Source organism: Columba livia, chromosome 5 (genome assembly GCF_036013475.1).
Source record: "Columba livia isolate bColLiv1 breed racing homer chromosome 5, bColLiv1.pat.W.v2, whole genome shotgun sequence".
NCBI lineage: Eukaryota > Metazoa > Chordata > Aves > Columbiformes > Columbidae > Columba > Columba livia.
This window is the reverse complement of record NC_088606.1, coordinates 13,269,369-13,286,058: the sequence shown is the minus strand read 5'-3', so window position 1 is coordinate 13,286,058 and position 16,690 is coordinate 13,269,369. Positions and strand designations below refer to the sequence as shown.

At 45.9% G+C, this 16,690-nt stretch overlaps 1 protein-coding gene across 4 annotated transcripts; it reads left to right on the top strand.

Moving 5' to 3' along the window:
* Positions 1-94: 94 nt before the first annotated feature.
* SLC25A47 (solute carrier family 25 member 47) lies at positions 95-15,579 on the top strand. Of its 4 annotated transcripts, none has more exons than XM_065063503.1 (6): positions 95-119; positions 8,507-8,550; positions 8,841-8,912; positions 9,177-9,359; positions 10,432-10,705; positions 11,550-15,579. In XM_065063503.1, the coding sequence occupies exons 1-6, from the start codon at positions 98-100 to the stop codon at positions 11,834-11,836; spliced, it is 882 nt and encodes a 293-aa protein (XP_064919575.1). In that variant the 5' UTR covers positions 95-97; the 3' UTR covers positions 11,837-15,579. The 4 variants fall into 4 exon arrangements, with proteins under 4 accessions (XP_064919575.1, XP_064919576.1, XP_005506155.2 ...); XM_005506098.3 differs by lacking the exon at positions 95-119 and adding an exon at positions 2,398-2,871; XM_065063504.1 differs by lacking the exons at positions 95-119; positions 8,841-8,912 and adding an exon at positions 2,395-2,871.
* The last annotated feature ends 1,111 nt before the right edge of the window (positions 15,580-16,690 follow it).

Genomic DNA, 16,690 nt, shown 5'->3' with positions numbered 1-16,690 from the left:
TCCCTTTGAAGTGTCCAGCTCAGACAGAGAAGAGAGAAATTTTGCTTGGTCTTGCATCATTTCATGAGAAATACTGATTAGCCCTGACATATCAGTCATGCAGCGTGACATGCCAGCCAGTATGTATTTTCTTGCTGATATTGCACCAGCCGCTGCAGTATATAGAAAAATCCCACACAATACCCCTGGCCATGTGGTGGAAGGGAACGCATGGCGACACTTTCATGTTGGGAGTATAATGAGATTCTTCGCTTTTCCTGGAAGCAGCTCCCAGAAAAGCAACATTAAACAGCAGTATCCAAGTAGCAGTCCTGAAAGCACCAGTGGCTGCTGCACTGCGGGCTGGGGTGGCTTGGAAGGTCTCCAATCCCTTCAGGAACCAGGAGGGTTTAGGCTTCTGAGCTGGCCCTCCTGGAGAGGACTGTGTCCTTGTCCCCCATGTCACTGACACAGCAGATTCCACACCCAGCCCAGCTGCTGGAGAGGTTCTGCAAGGACAGCAGCCAGGTGGGAGAAGTGGTAACAGCACCTTTCCCTGCACTTGGCACATCAAGCTGTTGATGAACTGTTAATAACTTCTGCACAGTCACCAGGTGTGACAAGGAAGAGCTACTGAACAACCCGGTGTGTTTTAGCAGCTACATTGCTATCTCTCTAGATAATATTTTACTTCTGGTTTAAAATTTTTGCTGTCCTTGCATGATGCTACACTGCAACAAACTGTTCTTTCCAACGTCTAAAGTGCTCAGGGAGGAACGTGTAAGAAATTATGGGAAGCAAGTTTCTAAAAATCCTTTAATTTTCAGTTCCTAGAAACTCTGAGCTCTGACAGTGAGCTGTGCTATACATCACTGACACATCAGCCCATTCAAACTGTGCGCTTCAGCGAGAAAGAGGTTCTTGTGAAATGTGTGAGAGACTTAGTACTGGGGATTAAAGTCCTCACCTCCTCTGTGAAGCTGACCCATGGGGGCAGCAGCTGTGACATTTTCTTTTCACTTTGCTGATGATGTGCCTTGGCTCTGATCTGAGGAAACCTCTTCAAGAGGAGTACAATTCAGGTCACGACTTGGCAAGCCCTTCACTGCATCGGGACTTTGGTTTCCAGGTTCACTCCTGGCAAAACTTAACCTCTCCGCTGTAGACGTGGCAGCCCTCTGGGGTGGGTCTGTTGTGCAAAAGAAGGCCATATGGCATTTTCTAGCGCTCTTGGTTCTCTTTGATCAGCAAGTGTCTCTCTGTGCTTTTCTCTTTTCTCTGCTGAGCTCACCACCCTGTGCTGGGTGTAAATTAGAAAGAAAAAAATGAAGTGCTGGACCAGTCTCCTGGCAAAATCCATCTCCCCTGCAGGGTGAAACACTGAAGTATGGGCAGCAGCAATAGTGATTCCTGCTCTGCCAATGAACTCAGCAAGGAGCTGACATTGGAAAGAGGCTTGGGAGGCTGAGTCAAAAGGGAAGAGCCAGAGCTCCTCTGGGCACTGGGGAAACTACAGAATAACAGAATTGACTGGGTTGGAAAAGACCTCAGAGATCATCAAGTCCAACCCTTGGTCCAACTTCAGTCCGTTTACTAGATCATGGCACTAAGTGCCATGTCCAATCTCCGTTCAAAAACCTCCAGGGACAGTGAGTCCACCACCTCCCTGCAGCCTGAAAGAGAAGCAAATGATTTGTACGTGGTTGAATTTATTTCTGGGCTTCACCACATGTATACACAGTAGGTAATAATTTGTGGGGGTCTGGGCAAAGGTTTAGGGTCAACTGAGTGGGCTAGGAAAGCCAAGGAAAATTCCTTGGCAAGGGCACAAGGAATTTTCCTTGCTGGGAAGGGGGTCTGCTCCACCAGAAGCAGGAAGGGTGCACTGGGATGAGGGAAAGAGGCATCTCAGTTCAAGAAGCACAGGGAACTGCTGGAGAAAGTCCAGTGCAGGGCAACAAAGATGATCAAGGGAGTGGAGCATCTCCCTTATGAGGAAAGGCTGAGGGAGCTGGGTCTCTTTAGCTTGGAGGAGACTGAGGGGTGACCTCATTAATGTTTATAAATATATAAAGAGTGAGTGTCACGAGGATGGAGGCAGGCTCTTCTCAGTGGCAACCAATGGTAGGACAAGGGGTAATGGGTTCAAACTGGAACACAAGAGGTTCCACTTAAATTTGAGAAGAAACTTCTTCTCAGTGAGGGTAACAGAACACTGGAACAGGCTGCCCAGGGAGGTTGTGGAGTCTCCTTCTCTGGAGACATTTAAAACCCGCCTGGACACATTCCTCTGAGGCCTCATCTAGGTGTTCCTGCTCCAGCAGGGGGATGGGACTAGATGATATTTTGAGGTCCCTTCCAATCCCTAATGTTCTGTGATTCTGTGACTCTGTGATCTCATACACAGCCACCTGCACCATGTCTCCATGGTGCAGGGCACAGGTGTCCTCTGGCAAACAAGGGTGTAAGGCTGTCTTCTGCGGTTAATAAGTGCGGTGGGAAATGGCCCCATCACAGCTGGCATTACCCTGCAGGGCACTACCCCTCGTGATTTTCCAAGCAGAAAGGCATTGAGGACAGCAGCTCTGGCACAGCGTTGCTGGGCTTCGCGGGATTACTTATTCACTGTGTTCCTGGAACAGCTCCAGGCTTCCTGTCTCTGCCTCGTGTGTACAAATTCATCCAGTATTCACAAGGTTCACAGTCCCCAGAGGCAAGACAAGACAGTAGGAAGGTGCTTCATATTCCAAATCACACTGTCTCCAAAGGACCTGCGGTGCTCTGGACGGACCGAACTGATATCCTCTCTTCTTCTACCTCCCTAATGCTTAATCAGGGTAATTAAGGCAGCAGAATCAATCTGGATGGATTTCATTGCCGGGGCCATTGGAGGTAAATACACGAAGGAGTGCTTGTTGATGAAAGCAGGTTGCTGTGTTTCTTTCTTGTTCAGCTAATGGGCAGGTCTCGATGGCAGAGCTGAGAGTTTTTCAATGGGGGCTGCTTGTTAAAAGTGGATTCTTCCTTATAAAGTGGAAAATGTCATCAGAGCAGGTTCACGGAGCTACTGGAGAGGCAGAGCTGCAATTTTGTTGGCTGAGGTCATTGCTGCGCAATCTTCTGCAGCCTAATTGCCGCGGGACGGGACAAACTCTGATGGGAAGACACTAAGTGGAACGCGTTGCTGCAGATACAAACTGGCAAGTAATGCCCAGACAGCAAAGCTTTGCGTGTCTGGTGCCAGAGGGTCCTCGCAGGCTATCGAGGTCACGACTCTGGGGGGCTGAGAATGTGATTTGTGAGAAGGGAGGGTTAGAGGCATGGCTTTTTGTAGTGAGGACAGTCTGAATGAATGACCTTTGCCTTAGTTTAAGTTGCAGCTGTGAAGGTAATTTCAGCACAGGCGAGCTGCGTGGCAGGCTTTGATCTGGGAGAAAGTAGGTTAGTTATATATAAAAAAAGTAAAAAGAGAAAAGTGTGATTTATTTCTAGACATTTTTAGGGCATTTACCACTCAAACCCAGCATTGTTTTAAACAACAAAATTTAGTCACTGGTCTCACTTTTTTTCTGAAATCTTCCCAGATTTAACAGAGTATCGAATACCAAGACAAAAGCCTTGGAGTTGCCACTGCCAGAAAGGACAGGTAAACCTGTTGGAAGGTTGAGAAGCCCAGCCCAAGCCTGCATGTCAGACCTCACTTTGAGATTTGACATTTGGCAGTTTCCCTCACCAGGAGCAGCCTGTGGTCGTGGTGCAAATGTGAATTCCCTGGGAAGAACCATGATGAGTTTTACACCCTTATTGCTCATCATGCAAAATGTGCAAGTGGGGTGAGGTTCTGGCATCTCAGCAGCATGCAACCCTGGTGCCAGTTGCTCAAGGTGTTGGACTTCCCAGGGTGCTGGGGGATCCTGCTTAGGAAGGATCCTTCATGGGAGAGGGGAATCTAACCAGCCAATCCATGGCAGCTTTCCCTTCTCCTCCTCTTTCCTTTCTGACTTTAAAGTACCCAGTGGAGATGGTAGTTTTGTGCTGAGGCTGGCAACAGGACATCCATCTCAGAAGGACTCATCAAACCTCCTCTGAGACCTCCTGTTAATGACTGACCTCATCTCAGCAGGGCAGCAACAGTTGTGTTTGCTCCTTGGACTTCTTTGCTTTTGCTGGCACAGTTGTGGTTGAGCCAGTTAAGGATAAACTTCTTTTGCAAGGGAATGTGGAGAGCTGAAAACAGTTTCAAAATGGTCGTTCACCTCAGCCTTCATCTCCTGCTCCCATGCAAAGTTGTGATTTGTGTGGTGTCTTGTTATCTGGGCGCCAGCATCATGTGCCCTGCCATGCAATGAGCATCTCCCATGGGTGCCCTGGAAACAGGCTGACCCTGGGAGGATGCAGGCTGGGGAGCTCCAGCTGGGGCCAAAAATGTCTTTGCTTGTTTTATTGGACTTCACTTGCCCCAAGGGGTCAGAGAGCAAGATTTTCCATCCCGTCATCTGTGTCCAGCTTGGAGCTTTCTTAAGAGGGATAATGGATTTTTTCACTGGCGAACAGGAGTGTTTTCTGGCATGCTGTTCCCTGCTGGGAGCTTGCACATAGACATGTGCAAGGTACTTCGGCAGGGCTTCAGGGCCACGGTCCTTACCCCAACATGGAGTGGATTCCAAGTGTGGGACCCTTACAATTACCTGTGACAACTGGGGTAGTTTTGGTCCTGAGCTTATTTAATGGCATGTGTTTGTTAGAGCTGAAGCAGTTCTCACTTTCCCAAGGAGGCTGCAAACTCAGCTGAAGTGCATCAGGCAACTCAACAGGCAGCATAAATAATAACAGAGTTTCTGTTTAGTCAAATACGTTCTTGTGACCTTGATCTGTTTTCAGAGTGTTTTGCACAAAACTTGGCTTAAGCACCACAGAAAACCAGCAGAGTTGCTGCCCCTTTTGGATGCCATGGAATGATCCAGCTTGACTCAGGCACCTGCACAAATATTGTGCATCTCCACTGAGCTATTGCTTCTGTGGCCATGGGACAAGCGTAGCATCTTCAGCCAGGGAAACTGATTTGCTGTGACCCCAGATGGAAACGACAGAAACTTGCTCAGTGACTGTGGAGATTTTCAGTAACCGCTAAATGGGGCTGAATGTTGTGGAAAGCAGCTCTTCTATAAGGATGCCCTTCTTGATCAATAAAGCTGAGCAGGAGATTGGACTAGACACCTTCCGAGGTCTCTTCCAACTTGAATTTTCCTGTGACCCCATGTATATTTTCTAGCCCTGCTACTACAGCAGCCCAGGCCATGTCAGGAGATGATTTGACTCTTGTGCCACGTGTGGAGATCAGGGAGTGGGAAGCTGAGGTTCACCCAGCAGTGACAGAACAGCAGGGTCTGCATGGGCTTCTCCTCATCTTACTGCAAGGTTACACACCAGACACATGCCTCTCAAGGACAGATAAAATAGTCCTCCTACGGAACGAACATGCTGTCTCCTTGTCCTTACAGCTAAAGCAGCTTCTGCTGGCCACTGCCAGGGCCATGTTACCAGATGGCGTTCAGATTGTTTAGGATATGGGGCACTTCTTATGTTCCCAGCTCTTCACAAAGTAAAGGTCTTTGGAAGTAGTTGTCTCCCCATCCAGTGCACAGGCCATGATTCCTGCTTCTCCCTGGGTCTTTCAGCCAGGTGTTTGCCAACAGCTCAGAGCTGTTGCAGCCTGGTGGGCTCCATCTGGCTGCTGCCTGCTCTCTGCTGTGAACATTGCAGTGGCTACATTGCCAGGATCTCTCCTTTTTTGAATTACCTGTTTGAAGAGATTGAGTGAAGAGATTGAGTTTTCCAGTTTTGTCCTTGTACTCTGTAAGTGTGTAGAGAATGCTGCAACCCCTGCACAATACCTGAGAATGTCTCCAATAAAGTAGGCACGAAAAATGCCTTGCTACAACCCAACGAACATCATTCACCTGGTTTTGCTATTTACTTCCCTCACAGGGGGTGCGGTGTTACTCAGCAGGAGCCCCACAAGATCCTTCTCCCGTATTTCATGCTATGCTATACATTGCTGGCCTTGTTCAATTCTGCTGGGCTAACAGGGCATGTGTGGGTCATGCTATCTTTGTCCCAGGCTATTTATACTGTGTGACATTGTGCAGAGCCCTTCTTCGTCAGCCTTTGGTGGACTTGGCTGAGCTCCTCAGCTCTGACAACTTAACTGCTTGGAGTGCTTTGACTCTTAAGGAGCACGTTGCATGGCAGGCTGTGGTTGTTCAGAGGTTCAGAGTGGGAATAAAGTGGAAATGTTTGCTTCTTGGAAGACCTGAGGTGAGCAAGAGACTTTAGGACTGAGAAGCAATGGGAGGCAAAACTGCTTTATTTTGTCTATGTTGCTGCTGTTTCTGCATCTTAATGTGTGAACACGGCACTTTGGAAGGGAGGACACTTCCTGTCAAACACTGACCCAGATCAGCCTTGGTACCTGATGTGCACAAAACAAGGCTTCCACCTTCCTGAGCTGGTGGAACAAGCCAGGACTTAGCTGTGCAAGGCACATGGTGCCCCTGAGTCACCACTGTCTGCTCAGCTTGCATTTGCTGCCCCTAAGGTTCAGAAGTCTGAAACCCATGCGATGCCAAATCCTCTTGGTTGGGACGGGTTCTTGGGCCAGGGGACCTGACCTCTGCGGTCAGCACAGTCACACTGACACTGACTTATGTGCTGCTCTTTGCTGGCTGGCGGGGCTCGTGTCTGCTGTCTGCCTCTGGCTGATGGACGGGAATCTGGGACAGTGCAGGTGGCCCCCGGTGACCTTGTCCGTTGTCACTCTCTGTTTGGACCAGAAGCGTTGCTCCTTTGAGTTGTATTACCCTGCGTGATCGCTCTAGCTGTCTCTCTTCCAACTTGATCTCATTTTGGTTTTGGAATTCTTGGCCCTTTTTTATTCTTCATCGCTATTTATCTGGTGACAGATTTGATAGAGGTTTTTACAGCAGAAACCTCATTTTTCTTCAAGCAAGAGGCTGCTGGTTCTTTTCTTCTGAGTAAAGCACCTTGAGATTGTCTCCTGGTGACTCACACCAGCAGCTGCTGCTTTTTCCAGAAGGCAGTAGAGCTTTCCAGAGCTCACAAGCAGCCGTGCAATCACACGTGAACATGCCTAGTGAAATGCTCACAGTGACTAATACATTTTAAAGTATCTTTTGCCTGGCTCCCTGAAGGGCTTATCAATCACTTTTATGAACTTGGTCTCCATCTAAATAACTCACATGGATACAGCTCCATCATCCGCCAGCCTGATTTCCTCTCAGATGTCTTAAGCAGCTGATGTACTGGGAGGAAGTGAGCTAGTCAGCTCCTATCATCTGTTGTATCTGCCATCAGATGCATTTAGATTAGAGTTGAGAATGCAGTGGACAGGCAGGGACAGTGGGTGATCTATCTGTTACTTGGCCAAGAGAAGCCCATGTCTGAACTCTTTCACTCTCTGTATCTGCCATTAAGGCATTAACTTTGATTGCATTTCCAACTCCAGCAGCTTTTTTAAGGTTTCAAAGTGAGCTTGGGTGTCAACAGAGGATTGACAACCCCCTCCATCAGGCTGGACATGCTGTCACTGCTGCAGGCAGGGAGTCGCGGTCAGCTGGCGTGTGGGCCGTGCTGCTGAGCATGCTGGCTTTGTGTGTGGCCATCGCTAATCCCTCGCTGCCCCATAATCCTGCTGAGCCCTGAGCGGTGGAGTGTGAGTGCTGCACCCCAGTGTCACACCAGCCTGCCACGGCTCAAAGCAACCTTCATTTATGCTCCTTGCTCTGCTCTTGCAGCAGTCTGGTGCATGAAAGAGATGCACCTTAGAGGCTTAGTCCAGCACGGTGCTGTGGGCCCTAACGCCCAATGAATTCCTCACCCAAAGCCCTAGACGTGCTTTGTAAAGTGCAGCCAGCATGTGTCTGGTCCCTGGCATGCAGGATGCAGCAGAAGTACCTTTCTAGTCCTCAAGACTACAAGATTCAAGATTGCTGAGAGCCTGTAATGCCTGAGGACAATATTAATATTAATATTTCCAAAACAAATATGGAGACCCAAAATTGCTCCAGAGGCGCTCTTGTGTGAATGAGGATGCTCTGCACCTCATGTGAGGGTGCTTGGTCATAGTCCAAAGATATTTTACTGCTTCAGCTGAGAGAGAGAACAGTCTGATATCATACAAGTCATCTTTTCAGCCTTCCTGCAGTGGTGCTCTCAGTGTTTCCCCAGCCCTGGCTTGTACTGGGGTGTTATTCCTCCTGATTAGTTTTCTGTGACACTTGGATTCCTCTCTGAGAGTGTCTTGGTCACAGAGAGAAATCACGGCATTCTGCTTTGTCATTCTTGGCTCAAACTTCATCGCTGGAGCTTGAAAAAGGTCTGATGCCAAGCATGGCAGGGCTCCGAAGCTGCATTTTTCTGCTGTTCCCTCAATGACTTGCCACAGTGGGGCAAAATGCTCTGTTGCAATGTGCCCTGTTAACCATCTCCAACACACTCTCTGTTTCAGGTGGTCTGAGCACAGCAGTGGGTTATCCGCTGGACACAGTGAAGGTACGGGATGGAGCTTTAGTTCTTGACTACGGACTGAAAATGAGCAGGCTCTTTTGCTTTCCCCTCCCCCTTTCTATAAAACTAGTCCCATAGCAATTCTTTCATCTTTGTTAAAATCAACATATTTCGCTGTATTTGATTGTGTTGTTTCTCATTTTAAAAAGAAGTAAATAATTTGGTCGTGCTATTTTATGGCTAATTATCTGGTTTGCTCCTGTGGCTTTTTGTTTGTTTGTTTTGTTTTGTTTGAATCTAATATGTACATTTTGAAGTTGTCCCTATATTCCTAGGTAAGAATTCAGACCGAGAGGCATTACAATGGGATTTGGCACTGCATTCAGGAAACATACAGGACAGAAAAAGTAAGTGCCTCTCATCAGAGTTGCTGACATCAGTTATGGATGACTTGCTGCAGAGCAGCAGAGCTGTTGGCGGGGGAGGATGAGCAGCAGTTAGTTACATGCAACCATTTGTTGGGAGGAAGGTCAGGACGAAATCTAGCTTTGCCGATGAACTGTAAGATGGGAATAAGTTTTGGCTCAACAATGTAGGGACCATGCTTTTGGGTAGATGCTTTCCATGCCATTTGCTTTACAAAAAGTTATTTTATCTCTGTTTCCAACTAGATTTGGGGATTTTACAAAGGTGTGTCTGCATCAGTCCTTGCAGTATCGGTGATTTCTTCTGTTTCGTTTGGCACGTACAAAAACTTCCTTTGTACCATCTGCAAGCTGCGATACGGGGCTGCGGATGCAAAACCATCCAAGCTGGATGTTTCTCTTGCTGGAGTTGCTGCCGGTGCTGCCCGGGTAGGTCAACAGCCGAAAGCGGAAGCACAACAAGAGATATTGTTCGCAGACATAGGAGCCTGGGAAAGCACTGAATGTTTTCTGTCTGGGAGGCCACGAGGGAGCCTGCACAAACCTGGTGGGTTTGTTTTCGGAGGGTTCACACTCTGCCCATGCTGCCCCCTCCCTTGTTGGCTCCGCATCGTGGCCAAGCTCTGCCAGGCAGCTCATGCCAGATTTGGTTTAGAGTTACAAAACACTTAAGAACTCATTATTAAGAATGACATGGACATTGGCAGCAAACACAGAAAAAAGAAGAAAAACAACCTGAGCAGCAAACTTTCCAAGTGGCTCTGACGGTATATTTATATAAGAAAGACGTAACTCAGTGTGTCAGAGCTCAGGCTGGTGCTCTGACAGTGGCTGCACAAGCCTGGCATGGTGTTGCTGTAGCAACGGGCAGTACACAGCGTGGCCTCGCCGGGACTCGAAACTCAGCAGGGCATCACTAAGAAGTGATGTTGCATGGCAAATGTGCATGATCCCAGGACAGGGAAGTGAGGCTGAATCCAGGAGCACTCTCCAATCAGCAGATGGATTTCTGTCAGCATCTGCAGGAGTTCAGTCCAGCACTCTGATGGTGTGCGGGGCAGAAACATGCACCCAGTCACAGACAATCCTCTTACAGAGCAGTCCAGATGGTCGGGTTTCTAGCTCCATTTAACACAGGTTAACGTTTTTAAAGTGTTTATGGCCTTGGTTCCAAATACAGATAAACATAAGAGCCTTGATGTATGCCACCCTGTAGCTGAGAACATCCCCTTTCCGTGCCCACCCGGTTTAAAAAGTTGTTACAAGTGTTTAATATACCCTGGTGATTTCTGCCTTGCCTTCCACTCCTCACAGTGCACCTCACACAGGTATTCTGTGGCTGCTGGGTGGGATTTAGCACAGACAGAGGGGACGAGGCTGGAACTTGCTGTCTTCAGGTAATATTATTGCCTGAAAGTGTGGGAGACAAGGAATTTGCAGGAGAAGGATCAAAACACCGTTTTAACATGAAAGGTTAAAATACCGTCCTCTGATGTTACAGGTTTTGTTGATGACCCCTAGTGAAGTGGCTAAAGTTCGCATGCAGACTCAGAGGAACCCACATCCGTCCACTGCATCTCCCCAGCCTGTTTCCGAGCCCAAGTACCGAGGATCTCTGCACTGCCTGAAGGTGATTGCCAAGGAGGAAGGTTTTGGGGGTCTCTACAAGGGCTGCTCTGCATTACTCTGCAGGGATTGCTCCTCTTCTGCAATATATTTCCTTACTTATTCTGCTCTGTGCGACTGGCTCAAACCAGCTGGGAAAGATAAACCAGGTACGTATTGGAAAGCATCTGGCCTTATCTGCAAAACTGGCTTATTTAGTACCACACTGAGGGAAACCAGGCTCTTAGCAAACATCACCCAGCACCAGTGAAACCTCACCCAGATCTGCTCCTCACATGGGGTGCTGTGTGTTTGCTTCCTGGTGTCACGGGGCCATTTGTGCCCTCCTGGCATGGGTGCCAGCAGCCTGGGAGTGCAGGCTGTGCCAGCACGACCTGGTCCCTCAGCAGCTGCTCCTCTTCCCGTGGGAGGGTGTTCATGCCACACTCTGGTGCCTGGTATGTGGAAATGAAATCCTCTTCATGCAGAAAAAGGATATGTAACTAGAAATGAAACACGAACGAGCCTTCTAGGAGCCATCACAGAGCATGGATCAGAGTCAGTCCAGAGCTTGAGAATAAATCCCGAGTGCGGAATGTAACTACACTTAAGTTTCCTGGTTGTGATTTGGCTCCAAAAAACAATTATCCACTCTGAGAAAAGACCAAATAGGTGACATTCAGCAAGAGCATCTTCCTGAGAATTATAAAAATAAGTAAACCCAGCTGGAGAAGGTGTGGGTGCTCTCAGGCTGCATCACATCTAGTTTGTGTGGTGTTAAATTAGATGCTGCCTCTGCACGAACCAGTATGGTATCTGCAAAAATGAGTATGCTGTGAAACGGAGAGACCATGCAGTTCGTGTGAGCTCACTGAAAACCTCACAACTGCAAGAGCTGAATAAAATAACTGCTGAAAGACATGAAAGTTAACCAAGTTAGCTAACAAATCTGAGACACCTGCAGTCGTATCAGTGCAAGGCTCGAGTTAACTGCTCCTCCCTTCGCTCCTGCAGGTTTACTCATTGTCCTACTTTCTGGTGGCTTTGCTGGAGTCCTGGCCTGGGGATTAGCTACTCCCATGGACGTCATTAAATCAAGGATGCAAACAGATGAATTAGACCAGCACAAGTACAAAGGTCTCATCCACTGTGCTAGAGAAAGCGTGAGAAAGGAGGGTGCAAAAGTGCTTTTCAAAGGACTGGGGTTGAACTGCATTCGTGCTTTTCCTGTGAACATGGTGGTGTTTGTAACGTATGAAGCTGTGCTGAGAGTTACAGATCATTATACAAACAAAAAATAACTTGTGCCACTCCGTTCAAGGGTGTATTTTGTTTAGTTTATTTTGTTGTAACACAATATCCACAATTGCTGATCTCCTTTGATGGGCAGTGTAAGAAGCATGGACATTTCAGCACAAAACTGGATGGCTGACAGCTTTGTTTTATTCTCATAGGATGACAAACTCACCAGGGAGTCTCGGACTTAGATACAACCTCCCTTTTATCTCATTAATATATTTAGACTGTAGCCACTGCTCAGGCCCTTGAAACACTGGGAAATATTTATGTTCTAAAAAGCTGATAGTCTCATCAGAATTTTTGGTAAAGGATTCATTTTGTTTTTTACTGGCACAGGAAATGATCTTCACAACCAAGGGAAGAGCTGGGGGGAGCTTGTGTAAGATTTAACACTACCCAGTGCTATTTACACGTAATGCCTGTGTTGCATTCCGTGAGTAACTGAACATATTTGTGCTTCAGGCTGCAACTTTTCCTTCCCAGCTGTAATTTTCCCAAAGTACTCTATAATTATATCCCTTTGGTAGCAGATGAAATACGAACCTCCTTGCTTTTTCGTGTCATTATTTAATGACTGGCAGACGTAGTCTGTTAACATAATCACGCTAACAGCCTCATGGAAAGTGAAACCAGGCAGGGGTTCCTGTAAACCGAGTGCTTTTCTCGCTGTGCTGCCCTGAGTCCCCCATCATCCGTCCCCCCCGGGACACTGAGTCTCCGTGGCTCTCCGGAGCTGGGCACAGCTTGGACGCAATCTTTTCTCATCCCGGAGTGGGGGGAGGAATAGATGCAAAACCTCTTTGCTTCTCAAAGGAAGGGCTGCCATAAAATCCATGTGCTGCGGGGTTAGGCAAGTTAAAGGAGAATTGCAAAGTTGTTGAGTTTAACTAAGATTTACTACTTTTAAAATGCATATACTCTTCTCACTTCAGTGTTTGAAGCAGCCAAAAGTTGTTGGTTGTGTTTTTTTGTTTTGTTTTGTTTTGTTTTTTCCCAAAAGGTGCATTTTGATAGAATTTCTGATGCTCCTAACAACTATTTATTTTTCATAGAGGTACAAAGTTTCACCAACATGTCAGTTAAAAAAACCCACGCTCACACTGTTGCTTCAGAAGGAAAGTCCCTAAAGCCAGAAATACTTTAATTTGCTCATCCTGCCTCAAGAGCAGCATAAATGTTTTCTGTCTCCATTTTTAATCCCTGGACGGACATGTGGAGCAGACCAGATCCAGCTCCTGTCAGATTCTGTTGCAAGGGCGTTTTCTGGAGGTAAAGAGGAAGATTATATTTTGAAAGGAGCTCTTCAGGGTTGATGCCCATCTTGTCCACAGCCACTTTTACCAGTTGACAGCAAGGCCTTGACTACACTGATAATCATTTTTCAGCAGACAGGACTTCTCAGCTATGCTGGACATATAAAAAAGGTTCTTGTATTTAAATGACAGGTGCTACTAGAAAAGAATAAAGGAGACCTCTTCCCCTCCAGAGAAATACTGGTAAAATGCTCCAGAACTGTCCTCCTGAAATCTAAGCCTTCAGTTGGCTTTTAAAACATGTTCACAGCCATGCTATCAAACCGTCATCGTAATTTTTCTCTCAGGAGTTCATCCAACTCTTGCAGTTGAATCACAAGGAAGGTTAAAAGACCAGGCAGGTGCGGAGTATGTCACCTTAAAGGGGAGTGAAATGAAAGACCCAACACTGAACTGGATTCTCTCCCAAAGTGCTTATGGCCTCAGCAACCTACCACCCACGGTTACATCTTGGGGTATCGGCATCAAAGCATTAAACTACCTTTAGTCAGAAAGTCCTTATAACAGGAGATTTAATTAAGTCCTCAAGATCTGGAATTCCTCTTAATATGGTTATTAAGAGTCTACTATCCTCCCCTCTTTCTACAAGGGACACATTTGATCAAGTATTGTCCCAGCTGGGTAGTGATTTATCCTGGCTCTGCCTGGGTACTTTCTGGAATTGAAGTCCTTCATGCTGTATTGTTCTCAGCCAACCTTGCTCTCAGGCATTACATCTTCTGAACAGAGGCAGTAAAAAATGCCTGCAAATCAGACTAAACAACCGTTTATCCTTAGGCAGCATTGATACCATCCATGGTCAGCCCAACGTTTGAAAATAAAGTAGCTCAGCTGTCCTAATAGGCTCATACATATTCAGATGACTAAAAATGTCCCCTCCTGTGGATGTAACTGAAATACAACTGGTTTGAAGAAACAGAATTACAGATGAATTGTAAAAATGAGTGGGAACAACTGTGAAGCTAGTGGAGAGGCTGAGAACTGTAAGCCTTCAGGGTATTCAGCACCACGTAAAAGCAGGTTCTCATGTGGCCTGAACAAATGCTACACAAGAGGCAAGCTGTATCTTCAGGCAGCTTATTTCAGGAAGGTAACTGCTTTGCAATCCAACCTGCTCACAAGCCTTTACTGGAAATAGCATATACACAGTATGTGGGCGACAACCTGCCCTAGAGCCAGAACCCACAGTGAATTCCAACTGATACGAACTACCAAGAGGTACAGGAATTGACTGAGTAAGTACTGTGAAGACAGGTACATAAATATGAACCAAGTTTTGTTTAATGACATGACACATTGTACATATTAAGTACTTTACTACATACATACCAGGCTGGGTGTTTGGCTTCTGGATTTTAGAACTTGACTGCTTTATTTTCTGGTTTCTTTGTATTACCTTGACCTTCAGCTACTCTGATAAACACACAACTATTTATTCTGATGAATTAGCTCACTGAAGGCCAGCTAACAGAATAAGACACCACATTTGCTGTGCTGATATTGGATTTACATTGCTGTAGGGCCTGCAGCTTATTGTATAGATTATTCCTTTCAGTAACAAAGTTGGTGGCCTTAGGAAAAAAGTTTTCTTTAGAAGGCATATTCTGCTGCATGTTTTCATGTTGCCGGTAATTCCTGTTTCCTCTGACAACATTCATGAATATCCTAGTAGGCTTCAGCTTCCCTCTTGGTGACTGTGGAAGATCCATATAAAGCTGCTCAGAACCTGTGCTCTTCAGATAGCAGCAATTGTGGAGTATCATGTTTCCACTTCAGTACTGGTCTTCACGCCAAACCTACTGAAACATCATTGTAAATGGGTCACATTGACCTTTCCCTATTTCTGAGCTGGCTGCTGGATACTGGAAAATTCAACATCCAGTCTCACCTGAGACCAGTTAATCTTCAGAAAACTGACCCTTATTAGCTTGCTTTGGGAGCAATCCAAAGTCTACCTGGCAGGACTGGGTAGAGTGGGTTACAGGCCACCTTGTGTCACTGCATGAAAAGCACTGGAGACCAGAACAAGGACCAGCTCCATCAGATGACTAAATCAACACCTAAAAAGCTAAAAAGAGAGGAGTATGTGTAAATTAAGCCTTCTAAAAATAATAATAAAAAAAAAAAGAGTAAAATCAAATTAGTTTGATACAGACTTTTATCTACATTTTTTATTACAGCAAGATGAACAAAATGAAAACAAATTGAGGAAAATGTAATGAACATTGCCTGATAACATTCTTACACATTTCACACATGCTTTTGAAGAGTGCCTTGTCTTAACTTTTAAACACCTCTGGGACACGAATTGTAATTACAACCGATTTAGGAATTTGCCAAGACTCTGAGAAACTGTATCATTTCAGAGCACATTTGTAAGAAACCAACAGTACTTGATTAAGGTGCTTGCTCAGTAAACAAATACTGACTAATTTTGCTATCACTCTCCTTTCTAAATTTTCAAAACAGACGTTAATTACTGTCTTATAAAATTATTCCATATGATGCTTAGTTAGAATAGAACATATCACTGCTTCTCCTATAGCGTGTTTCCCCTTTCCTGAATAAATCAAATAAGTCCTGCAGGACAGAGCTGCATACAATATTTTAAAGAGGAAATCTGCATTACGAGTTTGCAAAAGCCCTTTAAAAGTCAATTTAAGCCTTGTTTTTTATGTATAGCTTAAAGATGACAAAGAGTGAACTGCAAGAACAGCAAGGTCATCGTTAAAGTCTACGGTAAGCAAGAATTAGTTTATTTACTACTGGATTTAAGAAGTAATTTTTCTAAGAATTGCTCCACCACTTAAAAGTTTTCTACTGATTGTTAAAGGCTTGTTGACGCTGAGATACTATGTCTGTGGGTTATAGAGATATAGACACAGCCACTGGTAAACATTTACTTTAATACACTTAAATCATTGGCGTTAGATTAGTGATGCCAGCTCACGTCAACCATAAAGAAAAAGGAAAAAGTTAAGCGTTGCTATTTCCAGAACAAGTTTGAAACACCTGCAATAGGACTCAACTTGCCTCGCATTTCAGTCTTTCCTTGGCACTTCACATGCCACCTGGCACACGGTGTTTCCATATCAGCAGCACGAGGTCACGGCCACGGGACACACACGCTGCGTCATGGACGTGCTGCGGCTGGGGAGGCAGCGGCACCAGCTCCGGGCAGCACGAGCAGCCCCACACAGTCTCACGTACCAACGGGACGGTCCGAGGGTGACCCAAGTCCATGAGGAATCTCACCCTTGCAATGTCTCCCTCAACCCAAGTGTAACCAGCTGCTTCCAAAAATTCACAGTCAAATTATTATTATTATTATTATTATTTTTTTAAACAATGCTACAGTCGATACACGTTCACTAGGCCCCACAGTACAGAATCTGTTAAAGTTTAAATCTTTCACACATCATTCAAGTGCCTTCTTTATATTTTTTTAATGATTTGCAAAATACCACATATCAAGACCCACCTGTGCTATCAAAGGTGTTTTTATTTGATGTAGATAAGACTATGTTTGGGCTAGCAACTTTC

Excerpts from the sequence above, each read along its gene's own strand:
- SLC25A47 (XM_005506098.3), top strand. The coding sequence starts at position 2,844 with ATGGATTTCATTGCCGGGGCCATTGGAG. Across the intron at positions 8,551-8,840 it reads ATCCGCTGGACACAGTGAAG|GTAAGAATTCAGACCGAGAG; the intron begins GTACGGGATGGA and ends CTATATTCCTAG. Across the intron at positions 9,360-10,431 it reads TTGCTGCCGGTGCTGCCCGG|GTTTTGTTGATGACCCCTAG; the intron begins GTAGGTCAACAG and ends CTGATGTTACAG.